Source organism: Diorhabda carinulata, chromosome 10 (assembly GCF_026250575.1).
Source record: "Diorhabda carinulata isolate Delta chromosome 10, icDioCari1.1, whole genome shotgun sequence".
Lineage (NCBI taxonomy): Eukaryota > Metazoa > Arthropoda > Insecta > Coleoptera > Chrysomelidae > Diorhabda > Diorhabda carinulata.
In genome coordinates this window covers 2,175,933-2,200,676 of record NC_079469.1, presented here as the reverse complement: position 1 = coordinate 2,200,676, position 24,744 = coordinate 2,175,933, and the positions used below count along the sequence as shown (strand labels likewise).

The following is a 24,744-nucleotide window of genomic DNA, read 5'->3' as shown; positions in this document are numbered from 1 at the left end:
TATATTTTTTTACTAATTATAACAAAAAAATTAAAATCTGTGAATAAACACATATTATTTGACAGTTTATTTTTCCCCTAACCTCATATTGGTGTTAGTAAACATAACATCGATGGAAATTAAATTTTTAACGAGTGAATGAACAATCGAGAAGATTGACATTTACGTTTAAATCGTCGAAATTATAATTTAGAAGACACTTCACGTTCTTATTTCATTTAATCGTCTAAGCTGTTGCAATAAAAATTTACGTTATAACTAAAACTTTTTCACGTTTATTTTTGGTGAAAATTTCGTAGAAATTGATCACGTTATCGTAGCGAATTTATAACCAAAGCACACCTGATCAGAACAAGGACAGTTGCGCCGTTCACTTGCTTACTACTCAAAACAGGGGAGCAAACAAGCCGTTACCAAGGCGACAAAAAACACGATCAAAGGAATCGCAGCTACCGAGGTCACTGCATTTAAATTAACAATTATTTATAAAGATATTGATAATAAATTGAATTATACCATTTTTCCGTTTAAAAAAAAAATTAATTTAAAAATTCATGGAGTTATTAAATACAGTGAGAAATATGGAAACACACATTTGATTCAACTGTCAATGATGATGTGACCATCTCCAGGCATTCTCGTTTTATTCCCCCACCCTCAGTTTATCGAAAGCGAGACAGAAAAGAAGAAATAGGCCAGTTCAGAGCAATTTAACATTCTGAATAACAAATATAATTATAAATAAATGTAACAAACGTTTAAATTTTTTTAATTTACACATTAATGGGAATATGCAGTAGACGTTATTATATCTAATTAATTATTTATTTATAAAGAAAAATATTACGTATAAATAAATGAAAAAAATCAAAATAATTCCCGGGATTGGCCTAAAACGGGATATATACGAACGAGGTGAAATAAAGAGCGATAGCTGAGCGCTGACAACAGGAATAGAGCAACACAGGCACATCAGTCGGGGTGCAGGTGGCACAAGGTGATCAATGCAGCGGTGGCGGCTGTAAAATGCTAGTCTCCGATGGTTACCGTCGCCGGAGGAGGGCGCCCGCATTCGTGGCTCTCTACCCTCGACCCGGAGCTAAGACAACACATACAGAACTGTCCGTGTCCTTGCAACCACATGGGGTACGGGAATGTCCTAGACTACCAGGTGAGTTAAAAAAATATTATTTTCTTTAATATTGAAAACGGTATTATCACAAAAGTGTGGGGGATTTATGAAAATTGTTGAGTGATACATTTTTTATACGGGAGATAGTAAAAAAAAACATTACGAACGGCATTTAAAAACTATACAGGGTGAACTCGTTATAAAAAGTGATTAGGTCATTATTTAACGTTGTGCGGGGGTAACTTACGCCCTCTATTGTGCAATTTTAAATATTTTTAAAGAGATTCATATATAAATTAATAAATAATTGTATTATAACATAAAAAAAGTGGGGTATTATTATCATATTATGATCTAATACTATGTTTAACTCAAACAAAAGCAACATACCATTTGTATAACCCTCGTTTTCTCATTTGTCGGCGGATAACAAATTTTAGTACATTTTCATATATTCTGGTACTTAAAAAAATATCTAATAGTCATACAGATACGTTTAAACAACGTTGCCAGATTTTAAAAGTCGATTAGAGATATGTTCATATTTATTAATATTATAAAAAACATTTTTTGTTTATTTTTTTAATAAATTATAATTGGTTGTTGTAATAAAATATGCCATACAACATACGAGGGATATTTGATAATATTTCCTTTAGTTTCCGCCATGTTTCTGAAGTAATCTGTCAAATTTTCATAAATAATTTTATAGATAATTTACCTGTACTATATGTAAAGTTAAAAAAGAAGATACATTCTTGCGGTAAAGTAAATTTTTCATTAAAAAAATGACTTTCCCTCGTGTATTCACTTAATTTCAATAACAGTCATTTACAAATGCTGAGATTGGAATTTATAGTTGTTTCTTATACGTTTTCGCGCCCTTTGAACCTTAGAATATGGTTTTATTGGTAGACGAAAAACGTTAATGGAATATGTACATTAATCTCGACTTCCTGCTCGGAATACTGATCCGCCGAAAAACATATCGATAAAAACATATCAAGAAAATTATTTCTATTCAGTTTGATTTAAAAGTGGTAACATTTGTTGACGGTTTACACACAAAACGTAATTTTTTGACGTTCATATTTGAAGTTTTAACGTTTCACGAAAATTAAACAACATAAAACATTTCAACTGTCAATATAAATGATTGTTCCATGTCGTGGCAACAGCAATAGCAACTTTAATAGACATAAATAGATAATCTTCTTTTTTTACGTCTTCATAACTAAATGAAAACCATGATTATGAGTCATCAACTGTATACGATGGTTAATTTTTTTATATTTTCTTGTATATTTTGACGTTTCAAATAACAGAAAACTTTTAGCTTGTCAATAAAATTAAACAAAAATGACGTGTAATCGATTCCAGATGAAAATTTACTAGAAAATTTAATATGTAATTGAACAGTGCATTTGATATTATAATCTTCTTTTTTATCTATGAATTTTGTTTACTTTTTAACATTCATCTCGCAATAAGATTTTTTTAATTGTTTATTATATCCACTGTATATACTTTTTGATTTCGTAAATCATATCAAAAGCTTAAAAAAACTAATATTTATTCGATTGTAACAAATCTAAAAGGTTTATTTTCCTAGGACACATACAAAACCCAAGAGGAAGACAATTCAAACAATTTACGCAGATAACAAACTGTCATTTCATTTTCCGGCAGTGAGACTCTAAACGGGTTCGTAATTCATCGGAATAACGCGTCACTATATACGTCATTATCTGATATAAAGTCATTTCACTTAACGATTGTTGTTGTTAGTTGTATCTGTATCATTTAATTGAAGTAAACTGTTATACCGACAGAGAATCGTGATATGTATAATGGCAAGATATGTAAAATATAATGAATTTTAATTTGTTATTGAGGAATTTGTCGGTAAATTGAGGTTTATTTTAATTTCAGATCCGAATTAAAATATATATTGATTAAAATCATTGTTCATATTATGAGTAATAATTATTAAATATTGTGATTTCGCGTCATTAAGGGGAAATCAAATGAAAATTACTTATTGGATAGAAGTATACCAATGCTCATTTTTTCTCATGTATGTTTATCCTTTAAACAAATGTCACCAAAATTTAATCCTAATATTCGTATTATTTTGGAAAATATGAATTTTTGAATGAGAGCATGTTTTTTATTCTCATTTTTACTACCTAAATTTTATCGTCCCGTATTTCTTGCATATCTGCATATAATACTTTGATGATTTTTTTTCATTTATATTTATCCTTTAAGCAAGTGTCATCAAAATTTAATACCCATATTCGTATTATTTTGGAAAATATGAATTTTTGAAAGAGAGCATGTTTTTTTATTCTCATTTCTACTACCTAAATTTTATCGTCCCGTATTTCATGCATATCTGCATATAATACTTTGATGATTTTTTTCCATTTATATTTATCCTTTAAGCAAATGTCATCAAAATTTAATACCCATATTCGTATTATTTTGGAAAATATGAATTTTTGAAAGAGAGCATGTTTTTTTATTCTCATTTTTACTACCTAAATTTTATCGTCCCGTATTTCATGCGTATCTGCATATAATACTTTGATGATTTTTTTCCATGTATATTTATCCTTTAAGCAAATGTCATCAAAATTTAATACCCATATTCGTATTATTTTGGAAAATATGAATTTTTGAAAGAGAGCATGTTTTTTTATTCTCATTTTTACTACCTAAATTTTATCGTCCCGTATTTCATGCGTATCTGCATATAATACTTTGATGATTTTTTTCCATTTATATTTATCCTTTAAGCAAATGTCATCAAAATTTAATTCCCATATTCGTATTATTTTGGAAAATATGAATTTTTGAATGAGAGCATGTTTTTTATTTTTATTTTTACTACCTAAATTTTATCGTCCCGTATTTCATGCATATCTGCATATAATACTTTGATGATTTTTTTCCATTCATATTTATCCTTCAAGCAAATGTCATCAAAATTTAATACCCATATTCGTATTATTTTGGAAAATATGAATTTTTGAATGAGAGCATGTTTTTTATTCTCATTTTTACTACCTAAATTTTATCGTCCCGTATATCATGCGTATCTGCATATAATACTTTGCTGATTTTTTTCCATGTATATTTATCCTTTAAGCAAATGTCTTCAAAATTCAATACCCATATTCGTATTATTTTGGAAAATATGAATTTTTGAATGAGAGCATGTTTTCTATTCTCATTTTTACTACCTAAATTTTATCGTCCCGTATTTCTTGCATATCTGCATATAATACTTTGATGATTTTTTTCCATTTATATTTATCCTTCAAGCAAATGTCACCAAAATTTAATTCCCATATTCGTATTATTTTGGAAAATATGAATTTTTGAATGAGAGCATGTTTTCTATTCTCATTTTTACTACCTAAATTTTATCGTCCCGTACTTCATGCATATCTGCATATAATACTTTGCTGATTTTTTTCCATGTATATTTATCCTTTAAGCAAATGTCATCAAAATTTAATACCCATATTCGTATTATTTTGGAAAATATGAATTTTTGAATGAGAGCATGTTTTTTATTCTCATTTTTACTACCTAAATTTTATCGTCCCGTACTTCATGCATATCTGCATATAATACTTTGCTGATTTTTTTCCATGTATATTTATCCTTTAAGCAAATGTCATCAAAATTTTATACCCATATTCGTATTATTTTGGAAAATATGAATTTTTGAATGAGAGCATGTTTTTTATTCTCATTTTTACTACCTAAATTTTATCGTCCCGTTTTTCATGCATATCTGCATATAATACTTTGCTGATTTTTTTCCATGTATATTTATCCTTTAAGCAAATGTCTTCAAAATTTAATTCCCATATTCGTATTATTTTGGAAAATATGAATTTTTGAATGAGAGCATGTTTTTTATTCTCATTTTTACTACCTAAATTTTATCGTCCCGTACTTCATGAATATCGGCATATAATACTTTGATGATTTTTTTCCATTTATATTTATCCTTTAAGCAAATCTCACCAAAATTTAATTCCCATATTCGTATTATTTTGGAAAATATGAATTTTTGAATGAGAGCATGTTTTCTATTCTCATTTTTACTACCTAAATTTTATCGTCCCGTACTTCATGCATATCTGCATATAATACTTTGATGATTTTTTTCCATGTATATTTATCTCTTAAGCAAATGTCTTCAAAATTTAATTCCCATATTCTTATTATTTTGGAAAATATGAATTTTTGAATGAGAGCATGTTTTTTATTCTCATTTTTACTACCTAAATTTTATCGTCCCGTACTTCATGCATATCTGCATATAATACTTTGCTGATTTTTTTCCATGTATATTTATCCTTTAAGCAAATGTCATCAAAATTTTATACCCATATTCGTATTATTTTGGAAAATATGAATTTTTGAATGAGAGCATGTTTTTTATTCTCATTTTTACTACCTAAATTTTATCGTCCCGTATTTCTTGCATATCTGCATATAATACTTTGATGATTTTTTTTCATTTATATTTATCCTTTAAGCAAGTGTCATCAAAATTTAATACCCATATTCGTATTATTTTGGAAAATATGAATTTTTGAAAGAGAGCATGTTTTTTTATTCTCATTTCTACTACCTAAATTTTATCGTCCCGTATTTCATGCATATCTGCATATAATACTTTGATGATTTTTTTCCATTTATATTTATCCTTTAAGCAAATGTCATCAAAATTTAATACCCATATTCGTATTATTTTGGAAAATATGAATTTTTGAAAGAGAGCATGTTTTTTTATTCTCATTTTTACTACCTAAATTTTATCGTCCCGTATTTCATGCGTATCTGCATATAATACTTTGATGATTTTTTTCCATGTATATTTATCCTTTAAGCAAATGTCATCAAAATTTAATACCCATATTCGTATTATTTTGGAAAATATGAATTTTTGAAAGAGAGCATGTTTTTTTATTCTCATTTTTACTACCTAAATTTTATCGTCCCGTATTTCATGCGTATCTGCATATAATACTTTGATGATTTTTTTCCATTTATATTTATCCTTTAAGCAAATGTCATCAAAATTTAATTCCCATATTCGTATTATTTTGGAAAATATGAATTTTTGAATGAGAGCATGTTTTTTATTTTTATTTTTACTACCTAAATTTTATCGTCCCGTATTTCATGCATATCTGCATATAATACTTTGATGATTTTTTTCCATTCATATTTATCCTTCAAGCAAATGTCATCAAAATTTAATACCCATATTCGTATTATTTTGGAAAATATGAATTTTTGAATGAGAGCATGTTTTTTATTCTCATTTTTACTACCTAAATTTTATCGTCCCGTATATCATGCGTATCTGCATATAATACTTTGCTGATTTTTTTCCATGTATATTTATCCTTTAAGCAAATGTCTTCAAAATTCAATACCCATATTCGTATTATTTTGGAAAATATGAATTTTTGAATGAGAGCATGTTTTCTATTCTCATTTTTACTACCTAAATTTTATCGTCCCGTATTTCTTGCATATCTGCATATAATACTTTGATGATTTTTTTCCATTTATATTTATCCTTTAAGCAAATGTCATCAAAATTTAATACCCATATTCGTATTATTTTGGAAAATATGAATTTTTGAAAGAGAGCATGTTTTTTTATTCTCATTTTTACTACCTAAATTTTATCGTCCCGTATTTCATGCGTATCTGCATATAATACTTTGATGATTTTTTTCCATGTATATTTATCCTTTAAGCAAATGTCATCAAAATTTAATACCCATATTCGTATTATTTTGGAAAATATGAATTTTTGAAAGAGAGCATGTTTTTTTATTCTCATTTTTACTACCTAAATTTTATCGTCCCGTATTTCATGCGTATCTGCATATAATACTTTGATGATTTTTTTCCATTTATATTTATCCTTTAAGCAAATGTCATCAAAATTTAATTCCCATATTCGTATTATTTTGGAAAATATGAATTTTTGAATGAGAGCATGTTTTTTATTTTTATTTTTACTACCTAAATTTTATCGTCCCGTATTTCATGCATATCTGCATATAATACTTTGATGATTTTTTTCCATTCATATTTATCCTTCAAGCAAATGTCATCAAAATTTAATACCCATATTCGTATTATTTTGGAAAATATGAATTTTTGAATGAGAGCATGTTTTTTATTCTCATTTTTACTACCTAAATTTTATCGTCCCGTATATCATGCGTATCTGCATATAATACTTTGCTGATTTTTTTCCATGTATATTTATCCTTTAAGCAAATGTCTTCAAAATTCAATACCCATATTCGTATTATTTTGGAAAATATGAATTTTTGAATGAGAGCATGTTTTCTATTCTCATTTTTACTACCTAAATTTTATCGTCCCGTATTTCTTGCATATCTGCATATAATACTTTGATGATTTTTTTCCATTTATATTTATCCTTCAAGCAAATGTCACCAAAATTTAATTCCCATATTCGTATTATTTTGGAAAATATGAATTTTTGAATGAGAGCATGTTTTCTATTCTCATTTTTACTACCTAAATTTTATCGTCCCGTACTTCATGCATATCTGCATATAATACTTTGCTGATTTTTTTCCATGTATATTTATCCTTTAAGCAAATGTCATCAAAATTTAATACCCATATTCGTATTATTTTGGAAAATATGAATTTTTGAATGAGAGCATGTTTTTTATTCTCATTTTTACTACCTAAATTTTATCGTCCCGTACTTCATGCATATCTGCATATAATACTTTGCTGATTTTTTTCCATGTATATTTATCCTTTAAGCAAATGTCATCAAAATTTTATACCCATATTCGTATTATTTTGGAAAATATGAATTTTTGAATGAGAGCATGTTTTTTATTCTCATTTTTACTACCTAAATTTTATCGTCCCGTTTTTCATGCATATCTGCATATAATACTTTGCTGATTTTTTTCCATGTATATTTATCCTTTAAGCAAATGTCTTCAAAATTTAATTCCCATATTCGTATTATTTTGGAAAATATGAATTTTTGAATGAGAGCATGTTTTTTATTCTCATTTTTACTACCTAAATTTTATCGTCCCGTACTTCATGAATATCGGCATATAATACTTTGATGATTTTTTTCCATTTATATTTATCCTTTAAGCAAATCTCACCAAAATTTAATTCCCATATTCGTATTATTTTGGAAAATATGAATTTTTGAATGAGAGCATGTTTTCTATTCTCATTTTTACTACCTAAATTTTATCGTCCCGTACTTCATGCATATCTGCATATAATACTTTGATGATTTTTTTCCATGTATATTTATCTCTTAAGCAAATGTCTTCAAAATTTAATTCCCATATTCTTATTATTTTGGAAAATATGAATTTTTGAATGAGAGCATGTTTTTTATTCTCATTTTTACTACCTAAATTTTATCGTCCCGTACTTCATGCATATCTGCATATAATACTTTGCTGATTTTTTTCCATGTATATTTATCCTTTAAGCAAATGTCATCAAAATTTTATACCCATATTCGTATTATTTTGGAAAATATGAATTTTTGAATGAGAGCATGTTTTTTATTCTCATTTTTACTACCTAAATTTTATCGTCCCGTTTTTCATGCATATCTGCATATAATACTTTGCTGATTTTTTTCCATGTATATTTATCCTTTAAGCAAATGTCATCAAAATTTTATACCCATATTCGTATTATTTTGGAAAATATGAATTTTTGAATGAGAGCATGTTTTTTATTCTCATTTTTACTACCTAAATTTTATCGTCCCGTTTTTCATGCATATCTGCATATAATACTTTGCTGATTTTTTTCCATGTATATTTATCCTTTAAGCAAATGTCATCAAAATTTAATACCCATATTCGTATTATTTTGGAAAATATGAATTTTTGAATGAGAGCATGTTTTCTATTCTCATTTTTACTACCTAAATTTTATCGTCCCGTACTTCATGCATATCTGCATATAATACTTTGATGATTTTTTTCCATTTATATTTATCCTTCAAGCAAATGTCACCAAAATTTAATTCCCATATTCGTATTATTTTGGAAAATATGAATTTTTGAATGAGAGCATGTTTTCTATTCTCATTTTTACTACCTAAATTTTATCGTCCCGTATTTCTTGCATATCTGCATATAATACTTTGATGATTTTTTTCCATGTATATTTATCCTTTAAGCAAATGTCTTCAAAATTTAATTCCCAGATTCATATTATTTTGGACAATATGAATTTTTGAATGATAGCATGTTTTTTATTCTCATGTTTACTACCTAAACTTTATTGCCCCGTACTTCGTGAATATACCCATATAATGCTTTGGTTATTTTTTTCGTTCTTTTAGCAAAGATTTCTAAAATTTAATCTAAATATTCGAATTATTTTGGTCAATATATTTTTTTTAGTGAAAACACGTTTTTCTTAAATTCACTTCTACACTTCAGATATTACTAATATCCTAAGCATCCTTGTTATTATATATATATATATATATATATATATATATATATATAGAAAACAAATATTTCTTCAAGTAATTCATTCCTCTTTATGACGATTATATATTATACGACGATTTTTTGTAATTTTTACTCGATTTAAAACTGTCAAATCTACGTATTTTGATTAATGAATCAAATTCCCTTAAAATCCCGAAACTGTTTAATATCTAAAAATTGAGGTTATGTATTTGAAAGAACTGGAAATAATATATCATATTGGCACTAGATCTACAACGCACGACCCGAAAATACCAAGAAATAGGAAGGAAACACAAAAAATAAATTAAAAATTGATTAATGATCCTTTTTTTTTATTGGTTCGGTATACGTGAACTTGTCTCATCATAAATTTCATTTCCGCATCTCAAAATATACAGAATGTCCACGCTACACGCATTCGAGTACATCCTTCACGATGTTATTGTTTCAGATCCCCCATTGCGCTCACGAATATCCAATTCGAGAAACATCCTTTAACGTGCCTCAATATTACAATGACGTTCGAGATTATTACCACCCCTACGACTACCACGGCTCCATAGAATCATGTTCTTGCAGCACATCCAGCGACACTTCCAAAACAACTTTCAAAGGCCCTTGGTGCATCTGTATAATAATCTGCGTTTTAATCGCGACTCTAACCGCCGGTTTAGGCCTACCCCTAGCTCTAGGTCCCCACATGCCCCCCCAAACCTCCGAACAACGACTCGATGTCATAAAAAAACTATTAAAAGAACAACCCCTAATCGACGGCCACAACGATCTACCCTGGAACCTCAGAAAATTCGTTCACAATAAATTATTCAATTTAAACTTGAGTTCTATAAGTGATCGAGAACCTTGGGCGACTAGTAAATGGTCTCATACGGATATACCGAAACTTAGAGCCGGTCTATTGGGGGCTCAATTCTGGTCTGCTTACGTGCCTTGCAAAGCTCAACATCTCGACGCTGTACAAGTCACTTTAGAGCAGATAGACGTCATCAAAAGGCTGGTCGAGTTCAATTCTAATCATTTCTCATTGGTGAGGTCTACGCGGGAAATTAGATCGGTCCATAAGGAAGGGAGGATCGCTTCGTTGATCGGAGTCGAAGGAGGACACGCTTTAGGTAATTCCTTGGCCGTTTTGAGGACTTTCTACAGTCTAGGTGCTAGGTGAGTAATTTGTTTTCGAGGTTGCATAATCGAATTACGAGGTTAAATTTTAGATATTTAACCATCACCCATTCGTGCGACACCCCTTGGGCAACAGGGACCAATACCAAGACCAGAGACGGTCTTTCGGAATTCGGGAAGAGCGTTATTAAAGAAATGAACCGTCTTGGTATGATTATAGATCTTTCTCATACATCTATGACCACTGCCAAAGCGGCGCTCAATATATCCCGAGCGCCGGTTATATTTTCACATTCAAGCGCCTTTTCGCTGTGCAATTCCTCTAGGAACGTACCCGACGACGTGCTCAAATTGATAGCGCACAACGGAGGAGTAGTCATGGTAAATTTTTACACTTACCATGTTACTTGTAACGAAACTGCCACTATACAAGACGTTATTAAACATATTAATCATATTAGGACTGTTGCTGGTATCGAACACGTCGGAATCGGAGCTGGTAAGTTTTTAATTTTCACCCTGTATATTTGTTTGATTGAAATTTTACCGTATCCGAATGCTAAATGTGTTTTTACCACCATTTCGTTTGATTTTTTCTTTCTTCGTATATTGGCAACGTTGTAATACAAGAAAATCGGAAATTTTATCAGGAACGGCTCGTGCCCAACGGTTAACATATCGTAACTTGATTTTTGATGGTGTATTCAAAGTATTTTCAATAAATAATTACAATTTATGATAATTTTTTTCAGAATGTTTCTTTATGGCGTACGGTATGCATAGCATTTACAACGATTTAAAAATCTATAAATCTCCTAAACCATAAAACAAAAAGTAACTTTTCATTAAAAAATTAATTAAAAGTAAAAGCAAAAAAACTGTAAAAGTTACGATATGTTAACCATTGGGCATGAACCGCCCCTGGCTTTCAAATCGTATTATTTATTCCGTCAAACATGAATATATATAATCATCCATTAAAAAAAATTTGAATATGAAAGGGGATCATGTTGCTTCGAAAATTTTGTTTCAAATTCTATAAAAAAGGGTTTTTTTTTTTATAAAAGGAGATCGAAAAATATATCATTGGTTCGAAAAAATAATTATCATAGATGAATAATTGATAAAAATTCATGAAAATGATATCAAATATTATTGTTATGTACCAAATGATGTTTTAACGACTAATTATGACGTAACGTTTAAAGGCGGAGCATAAATATTTATAAGTACATAGATAATACGAAAACATAGAGGTTAAACTTTTGATTCTTTTCTACGGAGTGTAGAGAGAGAAGTAGTATCTTTCATAGGGGGGAAAATTTGGAAAAAGTGTCCCGCTGTATACGATAAATAACAATTCACAAACTTTTTGATACAAGGAGTTGATTTGTTCGGCAAAACAATTATTATAGACGAATAATTAATAAAAATTCATGAAAATAATATCAATTATTATTGCTATGTACCAAATGATGTTTTAACGACTAATTATGACGTAACGTTTAAAGGCGGAGCATAAATATTTATAAGTACATAGATAATACGAAAACATAGAGGTTAAACTTTTGATTCTTTTCTACGGAGTGTAGAGAGAGAAGTAGTATCTTTCATAGGGGGGAAAATTTGGAAAAAGTGTCCCGCTGTATACGATAAATAACAATTCACAAACTTTTTGATACAAGGAGTTGATTTGTTCGGCAAAACAATTATTATAGACGAATAATTAATAAAAATTCATGAAAATAATATCAATTATTATTGCTATGTACCAAATGATGTTTTAACGACTAATTATGACGTAACGTTTAAAGGCGGAGCATAAATATTTATAAGTACATAGATAATACGAAAACATAGAGGTTAAACTTTTGATTCTTTTCTACGGAGTGTAGAGAGAGAAGTAGTATCTTTCATAGGGGGGAAAATTTGGAAAAAGTGTCCCGCTGTATACGATAAATAACAATTCAAAAACTTTTTGATACAAGGAGTTGATTTGTTCGGCAAAACAATTATTATAGACGAATAATTAATAAAAATTCATGAAAATAATATCAATTATTATTGCTATGTACCAAATGATGTTTTAACGACTAATTATGACGTAACGTTTAAAGGCGGAGCATAAATATTTATAAGTACATAGATAATACGAAAACATAGAGGTTAAACTTTTGATTCTTTTCTACGGAGTGTAGAGAGAGAAGTAGTATCTTTCATAGGGGTGAAAATTTGGAAAAAGTGTCCCGCTGTATACGATAAATAACAATTCAAAAACTTTTTGATACAAGGAGTTGATTTGTTCGGCAAAACAATTATTATAGACGAATAATTAATAAAAATTCATGAAAATAATATCAATTATTATTGCTATGTACCAAATGATGTTTTAACGACTAATTATGACGTAACGTTTAAAGGCGGAGCATAAATATTTATAAGTATATAGATAATACGAAAACATAGAACTTTCGATTTCTTTCTATGGAGGGTAGAGAGAGAAGGAGTATCTTTGATTTGGGGGAAAATTTGGGAAAAGTGTCCGAATTTATACGATAAATTACAATTCCAAAACTTTTTGATACGAGGAGATTGAAAAATATACCACTTGTTCGAAAAAAAAATTTTATTCGAAAAATTTAAATTGGATTTTATGAAAAACTATGAATTTGATTCAAAAATTACCATGATTTTTATAATTTTCAGATAAAAATACATACTATTCCATAATTTTTTTTCAACTATTATGTCAAATAATCCAGAACCAAAAATTTGACTTGTATAAAAAATTCTATTTTCGAAACCAATCGAGATATCGATTTATTTTTAATATGAATCGATTAAGAAGACTTGTTTCTAAATTACTCTTTATATATACAGGGTTTAAGTTGAAGTAAACCTTGTATACTTATATTTAAATATTTCATTTATTTAATGAAAAGTTTTCATTACTTCACTTATTTTCAATTATTTATAAACTTTATGAATTACGAAAGTCCAATATATAAATAATAATAAAATTAATATAACAAAAATTTAATGAAATTTTATTTTAAATTATCTCTGAAGTAAAATTAAACGTGGCAACCAAGCGTACTGTTAAGGTCAGATGACCACTATAACCTATGTTGCTGATGTTGAGATAAACTAAATAATTAAACTTAGTATAAAAAAAAGCTAATTGCTACAAAACTATAAAACGAACAGAAAATATTGATGAAGAATCTATTTGTACAATAAAAAAACAAAAGATTCATAAGTATAAGTGGAATTTTAGCGGAAATGGTGTAAACTTTGAGACTTCAGTATGTCAACTGTCAACTTCTAATTAACTTACCAAGTTTTATATTTGTTATTACATTCAAATATTTATAAATAAATAAAATTTCATCAAAATAATAATTATGATTGATATTGAGTTATTTTATTTATTCCAATAAATATGATCTCAATATAAACGTATGCGGAACTATCGTATTTATTTATAGAAGTTATACAGCGTTGCCAAGTTTTTTTTTTTAAATATAATTTAATGATTGTAACTATAGAAAAATTGTTTTTTCGTATGGTACCTGCTCGTTTTCAGGATATGACGGGATAAATATGACACCTAGTGGATTAGAAGACGTGTCTAAATATCCTTATCTCTTAGCCGAACTGCTAGCTGACCCTAATTGGACGGAAAAAGACGTCGTGTCATTGGCCGGTTTGAATTTATTGAGAGTATTCGAGGGAGTCCAAGAAGTAAGAGACAAATGGAAGAATGAACAGGTACTTCCGGTGGAAGACGAAATCCCACCTATGCACAACCCGTGCTCCTCGTTATATTCTTGACGACGGTTTTATAAATTTTTAGGATATCGAAGGTTGAATAAGCTTTTTAGTCTGTCGTTTTAGAAGAATGTATTTGTGTATAGTATGACAATATTTTTGACGCGTAGCTTTAATTAATCTAACCGATTTCTTCTTATATTGTTGGCCTTTTACTTCGAAACTCGCAGCCAAATACAACTGTTTCTGGAGAATAAAACTTACGAGGTGTGGTGGAAAATTATTTTGATAAGGATACAAAGTAAATAGGTGAAATATATGTTTGATGATGTTAAATCTGGTGAATAAGAGGTATGTGGAGAAACGGGAAGAATTCTATCCGCAAAAAAAACAACAAATCGTGGTATGGTACGATGTAAAGATTAAATGAATGACGTTGGTCCATTTTTTGATACTTTTCGTCTTTGATCGATTTTCATTCCCTCACGTGACGTTTAAAAAGTTATTATATCATCACCATAGACATATATTACTATTTATTGAGTTTTTTTAAGCGTCTCATATTCTACTATGAAAATTTATTTATCACACCTCGTATCTTTGCTTATAATATTGGCCTCTTGTTTAGATATGCACATCCATTTAATTTCTTTCTGACACAGAACAAATAATTATTTCTTAGAAACGTAGAACGTAAACAACTCATAGAACCAAAAAAGTATTTCTTGTACTGTTGGCCTCCACCTTTGAGCTGCTCAGGCAATTTAACCAGTAGTACAAATATCAACAACAGAACAAAAAATTTACTTACGGGGTGTGGTGGAAAATTATTTCGATAAGAATACAAAGTAAAAAGGTGAAATATAAGTTTGAGGGTGTTAAATCTGGTGAGTAAGAGGTATGTGGAGAAACGGGAAGACTTCTAACCGTAAAAAACTCTCGAAATAACAACAAATAGTGACAAGAGTCGTTGTCAAAATTGAAATAAAGCCGAAGGATCATTTTCATGTCCATATTTTGATATTCTTTGTCCCTGACGAATTAAATCCCTCAAGTGACATCTCAAAAATTGTTATAACATCAACATAGACAATTTTTTTAATCTTGAATTTGAAATTTGATGATAATACGTGTCCGAGCTGCTGTATTTTTCGTCAGTATTGGCCTGTTGCTTTGAGTTGCACGGCCAGTACATTTCTTTCTGACACAGAACAAAGAATTACTTTATCATATATTGTTGGCATTTTTCTTCGAGATGAACAACCACTTTAATCAATTTTGACAGATACACAAAACTTATATATATATATATATATATATATATATATATATATATATATATATATATATATGAAATTTGATGAAAAAATTCGAAAATTAACGCTTGATATACTTCACAGTATGTCAAAATGACAAATTCAAATTATTTTTCTCTAGCACGATAACAAAACGTAATGACATTTGAATATTTAGTTCTGTGGTTAAAGACGTTTGACTTTTGACATATTGCGACATTATTTTCGCCCATACCGTAACATTAGACATCTGTCTATGGTTCTATGGTTCGCACCAACGATCTACATCATGTAACTTATTTTTGAGTTGTTTCGGAAGTTGTTTGCCGTCTAATATCTAATTACCTTTGTGCTCTATCCACTTCAAACTTCTCTATAACCTTATTATAGCAAATAATATAACTTTCTACGGATATTTTCGATTGAGAAGCCTCTATTGAGACTTACCTTTTGGCAGAAATAAATGTGTCTGACTCATATGTGTTGTATACTTAGCACGCACAATATAAGATTGATTTTGCGTATAGGAAAATCTGGACGGAAGCTATAACGTCCTTGTGTAAGAAAAATAGCTATGTGACTGTTTTTCAAGAAAGTAATGGCGCCCGCGCCTGCGCGCGACTTCGGTTTCTGCTGTCATGGGGCCTCGCGGATGTAAACAAGACAGAAAAAACTTGTATTTCACTCGTACTTTTTTGTAATTTCTTTATTTATATCTATAAATGTTATTTTCTTTAAGAAACTCCTATTTTTCAATAATTTGAACAGACATCTGTTTCGCGCGGTTCTCTTATTGGAGCCGCCATTATCGTCTTAGCTCGTGGCCAACCAATCGCATGTCCAGAATTTCCCATACAGGGACAAATATAATTCTAGAACGCCCTCTGTGTGTATACTATGAAACTAATACTGTGTAAATAGATTTTTGATTCGACTTAGGGATAAATTTTTCATTTTTGATTTTGAAAAAAAAATTGCTCGTTTTTTTTATTTTTGTATTTCGAACATTTTCATTGCCGTTCAAAAAATTTTTCAAAATTTTATTTCTGTTTACATTAAAAAAAAATAAAATACTGTCAAAATTCTAAGTACTTTATAAAAAAATCATATTTTTCAAGAAACCTTGTATATTATAAAATAATTTAATATCTGATGTTTGTTTTTCATAATTTAGAACATGTAAAATTTTTTATCAAGAATAACTTTTTTCGTTAAAATTAAAAAGTTTCTATTGAATTATGAGTCAGTTTCAATAGTTTTTTACGTGAATTTTGATGTCTACTAGTGTTTTCGTATTAGAACACTACCAGGTTTTTTTTTTGGAAATAAAAGTATCTTATTTATGAAGCGTATTTAGGTATTCATATTTTACAACGCGGTTCGTTTTATTCACTCGATAAATTCTTCTCTTTTACGAAATAAAACGACTTACCTATACAACATGGTATAAAATCACAATACATTTCCAAAATAATAATTTGCATACAACATTTCATTTATACAGAATATTATATTATCGACGTAACCCCGTATAATACGATTTATTATTGTGCATAATATTTATGTAAAAAATATTTTCAAAACCAGTACACTTTCACTATATAAAATTTCTGTAGACGTTTAGATTTTCGAAAAGCTATATTTCTAAACTTGTTTTTTGGAAAACGCTTTTCAAAACTGTAGATTTAAACCAAACAGAAAATTGTAGATATAAACAATTTGAACCGAATAAAAATCTATCAGCTCGGCAGTAAATTATTCATTTGAATATTGAAATAACCTCAATTCGTCTCATAGCAAATGAACTACTACATTAAACAACGTGAACCGTAAATATCAGATATTAAATATTAGCGCTGTTGCCAAACTATTAAAATATTAATTGAAATATTTTATTTGTATTAAGTATAGAATCAAATGTTCTACAATAACATCGATCAACAACAGAAAAGTCGATATGGAATGAAGTATAAGTAGTTGATGTTAATAATATACTTTATTTCAAGATTCATGAGTAGCAGTTCCCTATCTTCGTGAATCGAAACATCTCTATTAATATTAAATAATAAACATATGATAAGTTTGTAGAGATGTTACCACGTTGTAATTTGTTTCCAGTTCTGAAATCATCTAAGTTTATTATGGTTAGTAGTGATAGGATACAAATTTTAATTGAAAAATAATTAATTGTTGGAATTAATCGATAAAACAAGAAATTCTAACAATAACCTGATTATGCTAACAATAAATCTTACAACATTGTAGATCAATGACACAGGGCTGCCAATACTTAACATCAAATTTCCACTGTTACGCGAGTAATGATTTCAGTCACACTTGAATATAAATATGTTTGTACCTGCAAATTTTAGATATAAATAATGTAATAAGAAGTGTTTTTGTTTATATCTGCATTTTCTGTTACAGTTGTCTACAAAATATGTATAAACTGTATAATGTAAAAGAAATATATACATATATCATCAAAAGTGCTGTGTACCTTATGACGATGTCAAGAATGTTGAAATGGTTGACCAGAAAGACCTAAATAATGGGAAATAGGTATCAATTTGTAAAAAAACATGCCATTTTTTAAATATGTGAAATTTATTATAAATAAACGTCCTTATATCTGAAATCCTATTTAAAAGATTCAGAAGGTCTGCATCTCTCCTGAAAACGTCCTGAATTCTATTCGTCCTATTTTTACTCCCGAAAGTATATCGTTTATCTTAAATACTGCATTTTAGAACAAGTTTTTTTTTATTTTCCAAAAAAGTTGTTCGATAAAAAAATAAATTTTTTGATCCTGTTTCACATGTATGAAAAGATACGATAAGGTATTTGTTGTGGCTTTTGATAGTTTTTAATGTGCAAGTTGGATGTTTATAGAAAAACAATTTATTATAATACGAGAGTAAATATATAGAAATGAATTTATTTAAAAAAAAATTTATATGTTGTTGGGTTTGTAAAATTTATAGAAATACATATTTACCAACGTAGACGCGTAGATATATTTTATATCGTATTTGAGGAAATGTATTTTAATAGATTATAATACAATAAAGGTTGATTTTGCAATTGGAAGTTTTATTTTAAATACGTGAATATTTGTAATACCCTTATATAATATATGTGACTTGTTACAATAGAATTCCAGTCACTTTTCCGGATACTCTTACGATATAGATTAGTAGTTATCTCGTACAATTCTTTAATGATAAAAAAGAAGAATATCTTTTACTAACCTAAAATTGTTTGGTTATATTGTACGAAAATAAGAAAGATGTTAACAACATTAGAATTAATACCTAATAGACAACTTCTGGATTCAAATTTTGATGGTTATAAACTATCACTTCAAGAAATACCAATGAAAAAGTTAGATTTTACGATTCCAGTTGACAGGGTACTTTTAAATCCACAACAATGTTCCATACTACATGCTAATTTGTTCGGGTATCACAATCATTTAATATCCGATATTTTTGATGAGATAAATTCGGTGTATTATATAGATAAAGAATTCAATATTTGTAAAATCTACATGGATCCACTTCAAGGGGATCTTATAAATCCATTAGTTGTTTTAAAACTTCGAAAAAACAGGGAGAGGCAAACAGGTGATTATAACACGTCTTTAAAATTCGTTTCATCATCAACAGCTGTAATCGGTGATGGTATTGGTACTTTATATATTATAAACACCGGTAACAGAAATGATGACGAAGAATTTTCCATATGCTTCTCTGATGAAGTTATAGGTGAAGATACGCCTTTCATTATATTAGATGCAGTGCTGAAAGTGAACAATGACAATCAAGAACTGCATGTATTGGCTTTAAGCTTGGAGAAAAGTAAAAATGAAAAATTCTTCGCATTACTACACTGGATATCATTTAAAAAAATACAAGACGCATGGGAACAAGCCGCTATTAAGCAGATTAAAACAAAAGGTTGCGTACAGTACGCTTATATTGAAAAAAACTGTGAAGCTATATATGTTGTTAGTGACGATGAATGTGGATTTATATTGAATTCAGATGTTCCGATCGTGGAAAAAACAGTAATACCAGTGGAAAAAGTATATAAATGGTCGCAAAATATTGAAGACATAACAATCAAAATCCCATTGCCACCAGATACCAATAAACGAATAATCAGAGTAGATACTGAAAATACTTATATAAAAGTAAAATGTGGTGAAATAGATTTGATAAAAGGGGAATTATATCAAAGAATAGACCCCGATTTAACTACTTGGACTCTTATACCAGGACTATTAGAAATTAGTCTATATAAAAGTGAAACGGGACTTATGTGGCCAGAATTAGTTAAAAACGATCATACAGGTGAACATGTTGTAGATTCTTGTATAGTGGAAGAAGTACATGCGAGATTAGGTCATCTGACTAGTGAATCTGAGGTAATAAATCATTATTTTTAATTATATATTTTTATATACGAGGTATGATGGAAAAGTATTCGTTTATTACTATTTTTTGTACCAAATCTGTTGAAAAGTAGATACAAGTACCATTCATGATGTATACAGCAAGAACGAAAAGATTAGGGGTAAAAAAACCCAAAGTCACCCTTGGAATGCAACCTTTACAATTTATTTTTACTTGAAATAGAAAAAGACCAAGTATCAATCTCAAATTTCTAGAAATGCTCTAGGAAGCCATTAAAGAAGTAGAAACAAATATTTGCTAATAGCTGTGTGATTAACTGATGATTGGGGGATGTTTCGGAGGTAGTATGGTCTTAATATTTGTTTCTACCTTTTTTATTGTCTCTTCGGTGATTCTTGAGCAATTTAGACTGTTACTCGGTCTTTTACTATTTATTTCAAAATAAATTGTAGGGGGTACATTCCAACGGTGACTTAAGGGTTTTTTACCCCCAATTTTTTCGTTTTTGCTGTATACATCATCAATGCTACTTGTATATACTATTCAACTGGTACTAAAATAAGTTTTTTTTCTTTGATGTTCGTTTAAATTTAAGTAATTTTTGCTATAAAAGTTCACAGTTTTAATTTTCATTAATTCTTTGTTCAAAGACGTAATTTTCATTATTTCAATTACTTTTAATTTAATGTAACAATTACAAAGTCGATGTTATTTTTTTTTTCATTTATCATGATTTTCAAGTAATAATTCTTCTTTATGCCCTCATAATGCTTCCATCGATATATAACCTCAAATGATTACATAATGTTGAAATTTGTATCCATTCGTTTTTATGAGTAGAAATGGGGACTTTCATCACGTGACTTATATGTCAGTGATAATATTGATTTGAATCGAATCGAAATTTCTGTCAAATGTGTCAGTAGAAATGAAAGTTATGACGAATATTCCAAAAGTCGGGCTTTTACGAATTGTTAATTAAAAAATAAATTTACTTTTTAAACTTATTTAACAAAACTCTTTTTATACGTTGTTTTTTAATAGTTTACAAGTATATTCGTATATAATTAAATGAAAAGTGATTCAATAAAAAAATTCGTTAAAAACACAGTAAATAAAACTCATAACCTCAAAATGCGGTAACGTCAAATCCAACTTTTAATACTGTCAATTATTCACGTTAGGTCAATTATATCGTTGTCTCTTTTTACGATTACTGCTGTCAATTTAAAGAAATTATTACGTACGTCTTGTACTTGGTTTTGGGAAAAAAATCGATTTTATATTTGATCAGAGTCACGTGATATAAGAGCTGTACCGTTTCCACTTTGTATTAATGTGTTTTGGAATTAAATCCCTTTGCATCTCGTTTTATTACAAAGGGTTCAACTTTTACAGTCAATGCCTCAATGTGGTTCGACGTTCAATTCCCAGCAAGTCGAAGAGTGCGATTTTGAAAACGACAAAACGTTTACTTTCGAAAGATTGTGTGGGAAGACAAATAGAACGACTCACAAAATCAATTTAGGTACTAACCAAGTTTTATTATGTGCAAATTTGAGCCCAGATTTAGTCCCGGCTGTAGGCATTCGCTACGATGTTGATATATGTTTGTGGCAACCACATTATAACGAAACATTTTCTATTACGCACGAAGGAACTCTGTTAGCTTTGGGATACGTCCAAGCTTCAAAACAGAATCGAAAGTATACGGTATGTCCGCCTGATATGAACTACGCGGTTATATGCGAAACTAACGGTCATTTATTTATATATCGACAAAATAGATCGATTACAAATACGGAACTCAGAAATAGGACAACCGGTAGGAGAGTACAGAAAATAGCGCAACAACAAGTCGTTAATTTGTGTAACGAGGAAATAATAGGAATTTATGCGTCAAATACAACTTTGTTTTTATTATGTGAAAAAAGTATTATAGTTTTAAGGATATAAGAATCATATAATAAATTTATAGAATATTTTTTATTTGTTTTATTATAATTTACTATTAATCCATAACTAAATAATGATTAAATCAACAAAGATTTATTAGTTTTATGAATTCAATCTAATTAAATGATATTACACACATTCTGGCAACGTCGAGTCTTGAAACTATTACACATAGACTTGATAAAACTAGACTGCATAATTTAAATAATTTATATATTGAAAAGTTGTGCCAAATTTAGAAATAAATATAAGGTAGACCTATTTTTATTTTACAGTATGGTGATTAGTAATAGTATCTAGCATTTGGTAGGGATAACTTTCTTTCTATCTCATTATAATATGAATTTCATTCAATACCCAGTCTATTGTTACTATATCTATGGATGAAATATTAGTTTCTTCTTTTATAGGTTAGAAAAGTCACGGCTCCCAGGGCTATTCAGCCGGTTTTTAGTAGTTTGTTTTACTTCTAATCAAGTTATGATTCATAATTTACGTTATTATGAACTTGAGGATCTATTTTCACGTTAACAAGACGATATTTTTAGTGATTATTATAATCAATATAACAAATTAAATATCTATAGACGTGAATACGATTAACTCCAAGAAGGGAAATTAAGTCTTAGAAAGTTGGTTACACTTCACGATTTTGTCAATTCAATATTATCAAAATACTTAAAATTGCTTATTTAAAATGATTGTCATTCATTTCGTTGAATAGTTGCAGTTGTATTTCGTTATATTAGTGTTTATTTCTTTTAATTAATAAAAACTATTCGTCATGTATATTTTTATGAAACATTGAAGTGAAGTAAAAAAAAAATGATTTTAAATCTCGTATAACTGAGAAATTTGACGTAATAAAAAAAATTATAGCATTAAAATTTTATATTCCAAAAATATCTTTTCTACAATTTCCAAAATTTTTACTTACCTGTTATTTCTTTTTGTTTGGAAACAATTAACAAATGGAGCAAATTCTGTAGGTACATAACCTCACAACTGCCAATATAAATGTAAGTTTTTATTTTTTGTCATAAAGATTATTAAAATTGTTGTTAGGTTAAAAAAATTAATTAAAACATATAGTTGACGAGTTTATTTATTTACAATTTCATTACAAGCTGTTTCTATATCAGGATATTTATAGCGAAATCCAAGTGAGAGTGTCTTCTTCGGAATCACTTTTTGGCCTTCTGTAAGCATAACGGCCCTCTCTTTATCGAGTAAAGCGTTAAAAACGAAACTCGGAATAGGAATTAAGGCCGGTCTTCGAAGAGCTTTCGCGAACGCCTGAAATAAACGTAAATCACATTATATAACAAAAAAATTAATTCGACTCACTTTAGTAAACTGCATATTCGTACACGGTTTTTCCGCAACACCATTCAAAACACCCTCAACTAAAGGATTTTCTATCGCAAAAATAATCAAATTAATCAAATCGTCGATATGAATCCAAGGCAAAAACTGCGAACCGTCTCCCACTGGTCCCCCAAGACCCAAAAAGAATGGGAGATATAATTGTTTGATCATTCCTCCGTCTCTACCTAAAACTACACCGCTACGAATTTTCACTATCCTACATTTTCGTTTCGTTTCGCTATCTTGAAATTGCGCCGCTTCTTCCCAATCTTTACATAGCTCTGAAAAAAAATCATAAGGTTTTACACAACTATCTTCTGTATATTCGTAGCTATTATCCGGTTTATAGGCTCCTACACCGGAAATAACGATAAAAACGGGGGGTTTTTCTTCTGATTTATCGATCAAAGCTGCAAGAGTTTTCGTAGTATTAACTCGAGAATGAATGATATTTTGTTTAAAACCGGCGGTCCATCTTCTGGTTACGTCCATAACATTTTGTCCGGCTAAATTAACTACGGCTCTTGTATTTTTCGGTAGACCCAATTGTTGTAATTCATTCCAAGAAACTCTTTGGACGCCCGGCATACGAGATATCACAGTGGTACCATATCCTTTTTGTTTCAAAAGATTACAAAGAGATTTTCCTATAAATCCGGTCCCACCACCTGCAACAGGCATTTAAATATTTACCGTAAAAATAATTTTTCTTATATTTACCAACTAGAATACTTCCAGTTGGTGACATTATGTAAAATGTTTTAATTTAAAAATAAAGTACCACAGAACGTTAAAATATTTTTGTAAGGTTAATACTAATTCTTCTTCTTTTTTTTAAATAAATATCTTTGACGAAGAAATATTCCAATCAACTTTTCTTTTTTCAATTTACGTAAATTATCTATGAATAGACGATGAATATGAATGAAAAATTACAAATTTTGATATTTTGTATATTTCAAAGCAAAATAATAGAATAATTTACATTTCATATTAGTGACATGTCATTGTTTTGTTATTGTAAAAGTATACAATGATGTATTTTAATTTTTTATATTCAATTTTGATATTAGTGGTTTACGAAATTACATAATAATAAATTA

The 24,744-nt window shown here is 28.8% G+C and overlaps 3 protein-coding genes across 4 annotated transcripts; 2 read left to right on the top strand and 1 right to left on the bottom strand.

Moving 5' to 3' along the window:
• Positions 1-576: 576 nt before the first annotated feature.
• Positions 577-18,983, top strand: LOC130898995 (dipeptidase 1-like). Of its 2 annotated transcripts, none has more exons than XM_057808644.1 (4): positions 577-1,171; positions 10,148-10,872; positions 10,926-11,332; positions 14,420-18,983. In XM_057808644.1, exons 1-4 carry the CDS (start codon positions 1,040-1,042, stop codon positions 14,665-14,667), a joined length of 1,512 nt encoding a protein of 503 aa, XP_057664627.1. In that variant the 5' UTR covers positions 577-1,039; the 3' UTR covers positions 14,668-18,983. The 2 variants fall into 2 exon arrangements, with proteins under 2 accessions (XP_057664627.1, XP_057664628.1); XM_057808645.1 differs by having other exon boundaries at positions 949-1,171; positions 18,327-18,953.
• A 135-nt stretch (positions 18,984-19,118) lies between these two features.
• Positions 19,119-22,302, top strand: LOC130898994 (nudC domain-containing protein 1). Its single transcript, XM_057808643.1, has 2 exons — positions 19,119-20,328; positions 21,716-22,302. Exons 1-2 carry the CDS (start codon positions 19,189-19,191, stop codon positions 22,271-22,273), a joined length of 1,698 nt encoding a protein of 565 aa, XP_057664626.1. The 5' UTR covers positions 19,119-19,188; the 3' UTR covers positions 22,274-22,302.
• A 1,058-nt stretch (positions 22,303-23,360) lies between these two features.
• LOC130898993 (epimerase family protein SDR39U1) lies at positions 23,361-24,437 on the bottom strand. The gene is made up of 3 exons (XM_057808640.1): positions 24,362-24,437; positions 23,621-24,309; positions 23,361-23,569 (listed from the first exon to the last, which is right to left on the bottom strand). The coding sequence occupies exons 1-3, from the start codon at positions 24,387-24,389 to the stop codon at positions 23,375-23,377; spliced, it is 912 nt and encodes a 303-aa protein (XP_057664623.1). The 5' UTR covers positions 24,390-24,437; the 3' UTR covers positions 23,361-23,374.
• Between the last annotated feature and the right edge of the window lie 307 nt (positions 24,438-24,744).